The 10,756-nt window shown below is 35.7% G+C and overlaps 2 protein-coding genes across 4 annotated transcripts; one reads left to right on the top strand and one right to left on the bottom strand.

The window, feature by feature from the left end:
* Nucleotides 1-128: 128 nt before the first annotated feature.
* Nucleotides 129-4,061, top strand: LOC110992954. Of its 3 annotated transcripts, none has more exons than XM_045628521.1 (5): nucleotides 129-203; nucleotides 703-1,905; nucleotides 1,976-2,033; nucleotides 2,259-2,297; nucleotides 2,472-4,061. In XM_045628521.1, exons 1-5 carry the CDS (start codon nucleotides 144-146, stop codon nucleotides 3,122-3,124), a joined length of 2,013 nt encoding a protein of 670 aa, XP_045484477.1. In that variant the 5' UTR covers nucleotides 129-143; the 3' UTR covers nucleotides 3,125-4,061. The 3 variants fall into 3 exon arrangements, with proteins under 3 accessions (XP_045484477.1, XP_022114665.2, XP_022114666.2); XM_022258973.2 differs by having other exon boundaries at nucleotides 145-433; XM_022258974.2 differs by having other exon boundaries at nucleotides 145-433; nucleotides 688-1,905.
* A 270-nt stretch (nucleotides 4,062-4,331) lies between these two features.
* Nucleotides 4,332-7,046, bottom strand: LOC110992973. The gene is made up of 5 exons (XM_022259004.2): nucleotides 6,784-7,046; nucleotides 6,596-6,705; nucleotides 6,030-6,244; nucleotides 5,237-5,873; nucleotides 4,332-4,993 (listed from the first exon to the last, which is right to left on the bottom strand). The coding sequence occupies exons 1-5, from the start codon at nucleotides 6,804-6,806 to the stop codon at nucleotides 4,911-4,913; spliced, it is 1,068 nt and encodes a 355-aa protein (XP_022114696.2). The 5' UTR covers nucleotides 6,807-7,046; the 3' UTR covers nucleotides 4,332-4,910.
* Nucleotides 7,047-10,756: the final 3,710 nt, after the last annotated feature.

Genomic DNA, 10,756 nt, shown 5'->3' with positions numbered 1-10,756 from the left:
TATGGTAATTGTCTAGTTTCCTTTAATTCACTTAGTAATATTCATAGACTACTTTACTTAAGTTAAGTAGACCACAGATGTGGTTACATGCATACTCTAGGTATGGTTCTAATGTGTCAACTCTCAAATAATTGTAATTTTAAATGTTTTATTTCCAAATCATAGGGATAAGTGAAACTAAACACTTGATTATTGAAATAGAGGTAAATAATTAAGAATCTGGTCTTTAATCTATATAATAATTAGATTATGGTGTAATATATTGGAACATTGAAGTCTGAATTAATTAATATTATGATGAATATACTCGTGAATTTTTTTTAACTAAAGGATTAGGCAAAGCGTTTATAGGTATGGAGATTAACATTGCCTAGTTTAACCTCAGAATATAAACTGTGATATCAAGAAAATAAGGCACCAGCTTTTTGTCAAGGTAATTAAAACAATAGTTATTGGGTTAGAATTATTAAAGTGATATAAAGTAAGCAATAATGTCTATAAGTTAAGTACATAAAATCATTAAATGTTATCACTAACAATAATTAAAACAAATTATTTAGCTATACTTGTACCATATTATAAGGTATGTTCAATTAAATCACACTAATAACTATTAAGTAAGCAATTTTTTTAATTTAGTTGCTAGATTTTATAGTATAGTTCTAACCCATTATACTCATTTGAAAGGAAATGCTTTTATAGAAGGTGACATTTAATGTTGAGATGCCCAAAGAAGAGGGGAAAAAAGAATCTTCTGATGGGGAAGATATTCCCAGTGACTTTTTTGATGACTTTTGCAAAGATGATTTTATGGAAGTTATTGATAGTTGGAATGATGACACTAAGGATTCCCGGCCAACAGTCAAGGAAAGGGCTCTTGACAATGTTGATGATTTACGGGAGCTGATACCTAACCAAAACAGGAAAAACTCACACAGCAAACAACACAGTCCACATGAAACAGAGTATGAAGTGGAACGTTTGAATGAATACATACGCCCAGGAAGTCGTCGGGATCCTAATAAGACAAAACAAGCTATAAAGAGAGACAAGGAAGTTAAAGTTAAAGAGCTTCTTGCGAAACATCTAGAATCCATGGATGATATACGACCACCAGGGACTGAATTGGATGACTATTTTGATGAAAGCAGAAACAGCGAAAAAAAGAAATTCTTTGAAGAAGTAACCAGGAGACATATGAGTGAGAAACGACCTCGATCACCATCCCCTTTGAAACATGCAGTGGAAAGAAGAAAAGACTCGCCAAGGAATCGTCGCGAATCACCTTTAAGAAAACGTAGAGATTCACCATCCAGGCATCGTCGCGACTCGCCATCTAGATTTCGTCGAGGATCACCAAGATACAATCGTGATTCACCTGTGCGGATGCGACGTGACTGGTCGCCAAAACGTCGAGAAATACGAGGATTTCGAGACCGTGGACACAGTCGTCTCAGCCCTATTTACATCACGCGCCGACCTCATGTTTTACATCGGAGCCCACGACGAAGCCCAAAGAGATATCAGAGTCCAGATTTAAGGCGGGAACGCAGATCAAGATCACCATACAAGCGTTATAAATCGCGTTCAAGTTCACAGTCCCGAAGAGAAGAAATAAAGGATCATGACGATAAATATTTATATACTGCATCGCAATATGTGCAAAATACTGGAACATCATCGCAATATGTGCAAAATACTGGAACATCTTATCAGCAGCCTCCAGAATGTTTTGCTGCTTACACAGAACAATACTACCCTGCTGAAGCCGTGCCACAACCAGTTCCTGCTCCAATCAACTCTATGCCACCACCTAATATGGTTCCTGCACCTTTTCAAATGTCATCTGGTAGCTTACAAAATCTGGACACCAATTTAGCTACACAATGTGATGCTTTGGCTAAGGTATACATCATTTCTCCTTTTCGTTTGGTTTTCTTTGTCAGATATTTTAATTATTACCTAATTATTGCAGTTGGTTGCTGATGGAAAACTTTCACATGAAGATTATTTAAAACTAGCACCAATTAAAGGTAAACAAAAAAATATTTGTTGAGTGTAATACACAAATGCTGAAATTTTGGCAAAGTATATGCATTATTTGACTCAACACAATCACGGTAATATTATGTATACTATTACCGTGACTATGACATAATATTACCGTGACACAATAGTAGTTATATACTACATATTTATAAGTGATTGCAATTCAAAGGGCAGTTAATTGATTACACAGATTTGTCTTAATGTTGCAGGTGCTACACCTAACATGGATCCTAAAGAAAGAGTTGCTGGTGGGTTTTACTTAATTTTTATATTATGTGAATTCCTGTTTTTTTATTATTTTACATTAAAATTATGTTATAATTTGTAGTTATTGAAGTGTGCCAGTGTGTAGTTGTTTAACAAGTGTTCAAGTTCTCTTAATGCAATATCAGTACCTAAAAATATCAACTTTATACTTCCAGTGCTGAATCGCTGTAGGCTAGCAATGGAAAATCTTAGTAAATTGGGACTGCCAAATCGTTTACTCATGAACACTAGGATCAAACCTCAAAAAGAGGAGAAGCAGACAACACTTGTCAAGAAGTTTTGCTCCCCTCTCAAAAGACAGGGTGTAGTCGAGTATAATTTCTCTACAAGTAGTAAATCATTGATGGTTCAACGCAATAAGGAGATCATAGATTCAATTATCTCAGCATTATCTTTGGAAAAGATTGTTGCAAAGCCTAAGAAGGTGCGGAACGACATGAAGGATGCTTCAGTACAGACAACATTGCCTGTTTGTGAAGTGTGTGATATTCGTGAATCAACCAAGTTTAGTGATATGAGTACATCAATAAATCCTGAATATTTTTCTTCCTCGGTTCACACTCAAGTGATTGAAGAAGACTTGTATAGCTCCAAATCATTGTTCAACCCAAGTGGCAGCAGCAGCAGCGGCCCGCCAATCTCCATTGCTCATCTGACACCTGCGCAACTTGTCTCCCAGCTAGCCGCAAGAGCCAAGACCTTGAAGCATACAGACACTTCACATTCAGCTCCTAGAAGGAATTTTGATAATTACCATAGAGGTGGTAATCAGTATCAAAATTCAAACTATAATAATTATCGATATTAATAAGGTATTTTGATTGTAAAAAAAATTAAGATTTCATATAATATGATAATAAACAATTCTTTTTAGCAGTGTTTTTTTTTCTGCGGTGTTGAATCTATTATTTTTACTGATACATGGAGGATTGACTATGTAACCAGTGTATGGTGCTTAATTACTAACTTACACTGAAATATTTTAAGAAATTTATTTAGTTATCAAAGTTATATTGTTCACAACCTAAGGCCGCAAGTTGAAAAATGAAGTTGTGTGAATTTCAAAGACCACTAGGTATAGTCATATGTTTTAAGACTGCCTGATTTGAGTACTTATCTATATTGTATTAAGGTGCTTAAATATACATTGTAGATATAATTTTCCTTTTTAAATTAAATTAATCAAGGTATGTTTTTCATCAGATATTGTGATTTTGTTTTTGTTAGCTGTGAAGTTGACGGCCTTAAGTAAATCCTCTATCAGGACATTATGAAGACATCAAAGGAGAGACCGGAATAATGTGCTAAGTCCGGAGGCCGGAATATGTTCTCTGTATACTGTGTTGCTTGTTTGTGCATCTAATATACTACTAATAAACACTAAACAGCGTTGGAATTAATTATTTTTTAAATTTCTACACAAATATTGTACTTGCTAAACAAAATCGGGGACAAGCACGTTTTTTGCTGTCACCCACAGGTGGGTATTAATTTTTTACTTTTCAATATATAAAAAACGGACGAAGTTGGTTACTGAAGGTATTTTTACTGATACCTGGCTACTCCAAAACTTCCCCTTACGGATGAAATAATCGTTTTACTACATAAAATATGTTACATATTTATATATTTCAAAATTATAAGTACAAACCGGACCATTACCAAAGTTTAAAAAATATAAGTGTAATTAGTGATATTACACAATACTATTATAATTCAAGTAAAAATAAACCACTTTAATGTGATCTTTGTTTTTATTCAATCTCCTTTAGTTTAATAGAAGCCTTAATATATGACATGATTCAGCTTGCAAAAACTAACCTAGAGCTTAATAAACACAAAGTTAAAAAATCTCAACCATCTGCCACTCGCTCAAAGACATGCACACACATTCACATACCTACTTATGTATTTACTCATGCATTTTTAAGGTCTTAAACGATTTTTTTTGTTTAACTCATTTTAATATTAAGACTATTTTTTCGAATAAAAATATTTCCGGTATATCTCTTGTATCGCTTTTGTTTTGATGCATCATGTATAATTGTGCTGTAATTTAATTAAGTGCTGTAATCTACTCACAACACGGGCAACATTCCAAATGTAATCAATTGAAATTTTAAAATGCTTAGGAACATTTAGTTTTCCACGTATTCAAACTTGTTTACATAATTATATTATATTTTTTTACTGTCTATTTTTATAAATTAGACCCTTCCACTTCCCCAAAATGAGTTTGATGTTTGCATTGATTTTCACCTAGCTTTTTAAACATAGAAATTAGCAAACCCATCCAGAGTTTGCCAATTTCACCGAACCGGTCTCACAACTTCAAGAACAATGTAGAAAAAAAATCGTTGGCATAAAAATTTCTTTTTCAGGGATTACTCCACCGGCACTGGCTCAGCTCCATGTTGAATTCGAGGATTCCCGCAAAAAAGGGTGGCACTGTCGTGGGAGACTCCCGACATACGCGCAATCTTTTAATAAATTATCCATGTCTTTATCATATACATTTTATTGCTTTTTACTTTCTGGGGTGTCATAATAATTATTTTTAAAAACTGAATATAGTACATATAGGAATAAAGAAATTATCCGTCTAAGAAGTCATCAAGCCATTTTTCGAGATCTTCAGGTGATTCTATGACGGGATTCTTTGGTGTCAAAGCAGTGACTGGAATAATAAAAAATCTTTGGCTTATTAAATGAAAACTTGCATGCAACAACATGCCGGGCACAGCATCTACATTTCTATAAAAAATGATCAAAGAAACAATTGAAATCTAAGGTCAGACACAAATAGGGAAGAAACTGGATAATTAATATTATTTTTTTATATTATGTATTTAGTATTGCCTTTAGTAAAATGCCATGAGTCATTAAAACCGTAGTAGTCCTGAAAATTATATAAACATACCTTCACTCTCTGAACTGATCTTGACTTTACTCTCTTCAACTTCTATATCATTTTTAATTGGTACTTCAATATTATCTTTCACATCTAAGACATGTTTCAAATTATCTTTTTCTTTCCAAATGTGTTTTTCAGTAATTTCACTAGGTTCATTTATATCATTTTCACTTAGTAATATAGTGCTAGGTTCTTTAATGTTTTGTATTTCAATATCATCAGAAGTATCTATTGAATTATCTGTAATAGGACTTTCTTTATTTTCTGGATTAATATCAGGTAGAACATCAATTTTGTTATCATTAGTTGCCTCTACATACTTAGTGTCATCATGTACAGTTAATTTATTTAGTATTTTTTCTTGAGCCTCCATCTCTGGTGTCATATATTTCTTATCATTGTAGTACTTTTGTTTAAACTTCATTGCACGATGGGTCATATTTTGAATGTCTGTTTCACTAAAGATAGATTGATCTATATCATTTCTTTCAAAAAATGGTATGCTTGAAAGGGCTGTATATAAGTTCTCCATATTGATATCAAAATACTTATCATAGGGAGATGGTCCACTATTTTCATCCCATGATTTTTCATGTTTAAATTGAAAATGACCTCCAATAGACAATGGTGTGTTGGCTAAGGTCTGAAAGATATTTTATTATTACAGATGTCTGTTAACAAAACACTGGTAAAGCTTACTTACACAGTTTTTGTGCTATCCTCATATTATAGAAAAACAGATAAAGTATTCTAGGTACAATTTTTTTAGGTTCCTCCCAGTTATATAAGAAAAACTTACTTCGTAATCAGCACCCAAGTTCTCTTGGTCATCAATTTCTTCATAACTCTCTATGGGCATCTCGTACTTAGCCCAATTACTCAGAATTTCTTTCTTTTTATACTTTGAGTTTGCTTCCTCTGTAATCTTGAGTATTTCATCAGTTTCTTTTTTTAGATTCTTATAAAATTCGGGAGGAGGTGGTTCATATGTAGGTTTCTCAGATTTCTCAGGAGCTGCAAGTGTTTTTTCATAGAATTAAAAGAAGTAACTGTGCTTAAACCTTTTTAGTAAGTTCAAACACTGCAAAATGTGTTTAAACATCTTTTTAAAATGCCTCATACCATTTTAACAACTGATATAAAAGAGCTAAGCTTGGTATAATATTGGTGTACATGGTATGACTTGTGGAGGAAAAGCTCACAATAATGAAACCAATTGTATTTTATGCTTGTAACTTATATAAACAAGTGTAATCAATGATTTGATTTAGTTACATTGTAACATATACAGCTAGCTGGCTTTGTAAGATTTTTATTCCTTTCAAACTTTATAAGCAATATATAATTTATAGATTCTTAGTATACCTTTAGTTGAAGGTTTTGCGGGCTCAGATTCATTATCTTGCTTGATTTCAGGACCAGATTGCCGGCCTCGACGTTTTCGTTGCTCTTTTGGTCCATTTTTATTTTTACCCCTGAAACAAAATTTAAATGGTACATTCACAAGGTATATTGGTAACGATTTTACTTAGGAAATAAAACGTGATACCTACTGCGTCTTTTTATCTTCCGGCATATTTATTAAAATATCTAAATTATATAGGAAAATAATTTACTGTTAACAGATAATTGGATAAACTTTGCAATTTTAATAACAACGATTAATTATATAAGTGTATAAAACCAACAGTAACCGTTTATAATTTTAATTATCTGATTTAAAATGTAGTATTTTATTTTCAGCCTAGATCTATAAAGTATAAATAAAACAGCTTTGAAACAGTTCGGCGTTTATTATGTTCTCCATGTCCATAATCCATATGACAGACGACAGTCGACACGCGCCGTCATTGACAAGTGAATTTATTTTAAAAAAAAACTTTTTTTATTACATTTACATAATATTATCACGTACAAACATAATAAAGTTTTAAAAAATTGGCGGGATCGGGTTGTCCAACGTTAACTTGTTTTAGCTATAACCTGTACTTCTTTATATTTGTATTTAAATCTTCTAAACAAAAATAAATCTATTTTTTTGGGTTAATAGGTATAAAGTTTGTAAGCGAACTAGGCATACCTGACTGCTTTTTCTTTATCAAAATAGTTCGGGATATCTAGCTTACAGCCACAATCATAATAATAACCCCAATTTAGCGTAGGACGACCGTATTTTTATGAGTACCCAAACATATTGTCTTGTATAAACATCTATTGTTCACCATAATTAAGCCCGCCAAATAATACTACTTCACAAAATATGATGAGGTATTGTTGTAAAGCTCAGTTGTTGTCATATTTAATACAAGCATAAATTTTCGATTTCTCTATGAATATAGTTTAAAAATTATAAGTTTTTAAAGTTTTAAGTTGTGTTTAATATTTTAAGTTTAAACTTACAAGTAAGAGTTAAGAATGAGACCACAAGTATGAGCTTGTATAATATTGTTACGAGCTAGGGGATCGGATAGAAAACGCCGTCGAATTATTCAAGGGTTTATTTCAATAAAATCTATGAGGAATTCGTGTACACTAATATCTGGAAATTACGCACAGAAAAGCACTAATAACACACACAAGAAAACACTGTCACTAATCACTTAAATCACTCAGTACTTTATCACTGGTATCGCACTTGTTCGCACTTTTTCTCTTCGCTGTTTATCGCTTGGAATCGCATTCAAAACTGAACTGAGTGGTCGCGTTTTGGCTCGCTTATATATCCCTGGGAAGAATCTCGAACGATGTTTCCGATGTTTACGAGAACTTTCTAGGCGGGAGCGCTACTGAGTAGCGATCGCCTAATTCTAGAACGCGCGTACTTGCTATCTCTTTCGCACACTGCTACGTGCTTGTCGTACGGCGTTCTAGAGTTCTCGGTCTAGCTTCGAGAAGGTTCTTATCTTTTCTCTCTTTCGCGTGTCAAACAGTGCTTGTCCCACACCTAGAAAATTCGTTCTAGAATATTCCTTCATCGAAGGGCTATAACCAGGCCTGAAAACGCCTGAAAACGGGTCTGCTGAAAAGTGTACCATTCGTCTATACGTGTTCTGAAACCGACTGAAAAAATGTTTCAGCCTCCTGAAAAGTTCTCTAAGTAGTGGAAAAATCTAAAAACATTGCAGTTGACCCGTCTTCGTAACACTACCCTCTCCTTAGACATGCTCGTCCCGAGCATCATTACTTCCTTTATAGGGCGCCAATCGATTTATGTGAACGACTTTCGGTTTGCTCCTTAAACCACTCATTTTCTTGATCCGGTAAGTAACGTCATTAATCTTCGTGACTATCGTGTAGGGACCGTCCCAGTCGGCTTGAAGCTTTGGTGATTTTCCTTTGCGTTTTGTCGGGTTATGGAGCCATACCTGCGAGCCTTCTTTAAATTCTATGTGATTCGTCTTCCTGTCATACCTTATCTTCGTAGTCTCACTTATTTTGCTTTGTGATGCTCGTACGTGTTCATGGATTTCATACAGTCTATTACGCAGATCCGCCGCATATTCTGTAACACTCTCCGGGGTGTCAGGTGGTCGTCCAGTTACAATATCCGCTGGTAATCTAAGTTGTCTCCCAAACATGGCTAAAGCACGTGTAACGTTCGTTGTTTCATGAACCGCAGACCGGTATGACATTAAAAATAACGGAATATACTTGTCCCAGTCCTTTTGTTGGCTGTCCACCAATTTTGCCAAATGCCTTTCCAAGGTTTGATTAAAACGTTCCACCATTCCATCTGACTGTGGGTGATATGGAGTAGTCCTCGTCTTATGAATTCCCATTAACCGGCATACTTCTTGAAACAGTTGAGACTCAAAATTTCTACCCTGATCACTGTGCATCTCCAAGGGTACTCCAAATCTAGAGAATACGTCATTTACAAGTATCTCAGCTACTGTAGCTGCCTCTTGATTAGGAATAGCGAATACTTCGGGCCACTTTGTAAAATAATCCATAACAACCATGATGTACTTATTTCCTTTTTCTGTTAATGGAAATGGTCCGGCTATGTCAACTGCTATCCTCTCCCATGGTGCTCCGACATTGTATTGCTTCATACTCGCTCTAGTTCTCGTCTGTGGGCCTTTAACAGCTGCACAAGCTTTACACTTCCGAATCCAGTCTTCTACATCTTCGCGGCAATGTATCCAATAAAATCTCTCTTTAATTTTCAGAAGAGTCCTTTTCACTCCTAAGTGCCCGCCTGATGAGCCATCATGATACATTTCCAATATGTTGCGAACCTTGGATCTTGGCACAACTAACTGCAGATGAGATGCATCCCCTCGAGTATTTTCCCATTTGCGACATAATACTCCATTGTGAAGAACTAAGCTATCCCATTGAGCCCAGTAACTCTTGGTCGTGGTGCTAGTAGATGCAACGTCATTCCATCGCGGCTTGATAGCTGAAGATTGCATCCAGTCCAGAATTGGTTTAATGTCAGAATCTTGTTGTTGCTCTTCCTGAATTAATTTCCCACACCAATCTGGACTAATGGTGTCTGTCCTTAGTATCCTTATATGGGCAACCTCTCTACCTTCGTGTCTTGTACAATGTTTGCAATCGTCCTCACATGGCCTTCGAGACAATGCATCTGCGTTCCCGTGGGCTCTGCCCTTGCGATGTTCGGTAGCAAAGTCATACTCTTGCAGTTGTTCGATCCATCGAGCCACTTGTCCTTCCGGATTCTTGAACTGAAGTAGCCATTTTAATGCAGCATGATCTGTTCTAAGACGGAACTTCCGACCTAACAAGTATTTGCTGAAGTGCTGCAGCGTCTTCACAACAGCCAGTAGTTCCCTCCGAGTGACACAGTAGTTCCGTTCTGGTTTCGACAACGACTTGCTGAAGTAGGCTATTACTTGCTCGTGCTCACCTTTTACTTGTGATAGTACACCTCCAATGCCAATTCCACTGGCATCTGTATCTACCACAAATTCGCCATCTGGATCCGGGTAGCCTAGTATCGGAGTCTCACATAGGTGGTTCTTGAGCTCATTGAACGCATCTTCGCACTCTTTGTCCCATGTGAATCGCCTCTTTTCTTCCGTGAGTCTGTGAAGTGGTTTTGCAATATCCGCGAAATTTTTCACGAATCGTCGGTAGTAAGAACATAAACCTAAGAAAGCGCGGACTTCAGTTTTATCTTTAGGTACTGGCCACTCCTTTACCGCAACTATCTTATTGGGGTCTGTTCGAACACCATCCTGCGATATAATGTGACCCAAGTAGCTGACTTCTCTTTTGAAAAATAAACATTTCTTAGCACTAAGTTTCAGGTTGGCTTCCTGCAGTCTGGTGAGCACCCGTTGAAGATTCCGTATGTGATCATCGAAGTCTTTCCCAACGATGACTACATCATCCAAGTACACTAAGCAGGCTTCTCCTATCAGCCCTGACAGTACTTTCTCCATTAGTCTTTCGAAAGTGGCAGGTGCATTGCAAAGCCCAAACGGCATAACTTTAAATTGCCATAGTCCTTTTCCAGTTGAGAACGCTGTCTTCTCTTTATGACTTGGGTCTATC

The sequence above is a fragment of the Pieris rapae genome, chromosome 6 (genome assembly GCF_905147795.1).
Source record: "Pieris rapae chromosome 6, ilPieRapa1.1, whole genome shotgun sequence".
Classification (NCBI taxonomy): Eukaryota; Metazoa; Arthropoda; class Insecta; order Lepidoptera; family Pieridae; genus Pieris; species Pieris rapae.
The sequence above is the reverse complement of the archived record's forward strand: the minus strand, read 5'-3'. Positions and strand labels throughout refer to the sequence as shown.

What these genes read in the sequence shown, in the direction of transcription:
- LOC110992954 (XM_045628521.1), top strand. Translation starts at nt 144, where the DNA reads ATGTTTTATTTCCAAATCATAGGGATAAGTGAAACTAAACACTTGATT. An exon ending in ACTTGATTATTGAAATAGAG is followed by an intron (nt 204 to 702) that starts GTAAATAATTAA and finishes ATGCTTTTATAG; the next exon opens with AAGGTGACATTTAATGTTGA. An exon ending in AAAACTAGCACCAATTAAAG is followed by an intron (nt 2,034 to 2,258) that starts GTAAACAAAAAA and finishes TTAATGTTGCAG; the next exon opens with GTGCTACACCTAACATGGAT.
- LOC110992973 (XM_022259004.2), bottom strand. Translation starts at nt 6,806, where the DNA reads ATGCCGGAAGATAAAAAGACGCA. An exon ending in CCGGAAGATAAAAAGACGCA is followed by an intron (nt 6,706 to 6,783) that starts GTAGGTATCACG and finishes ATTTTGTTTCAG; the next exon opens with GGGTAAAAATAAAAATGGAC. An exon ending in CGCAAAACCTTCAACTAAAG is followed by an intron (nt 6,245 to 6,595) that starts GTATACTAAGAA and finishes AAACACTTGCAG; the next exon opens with CTCCTGAGAAATCTGAGAAA.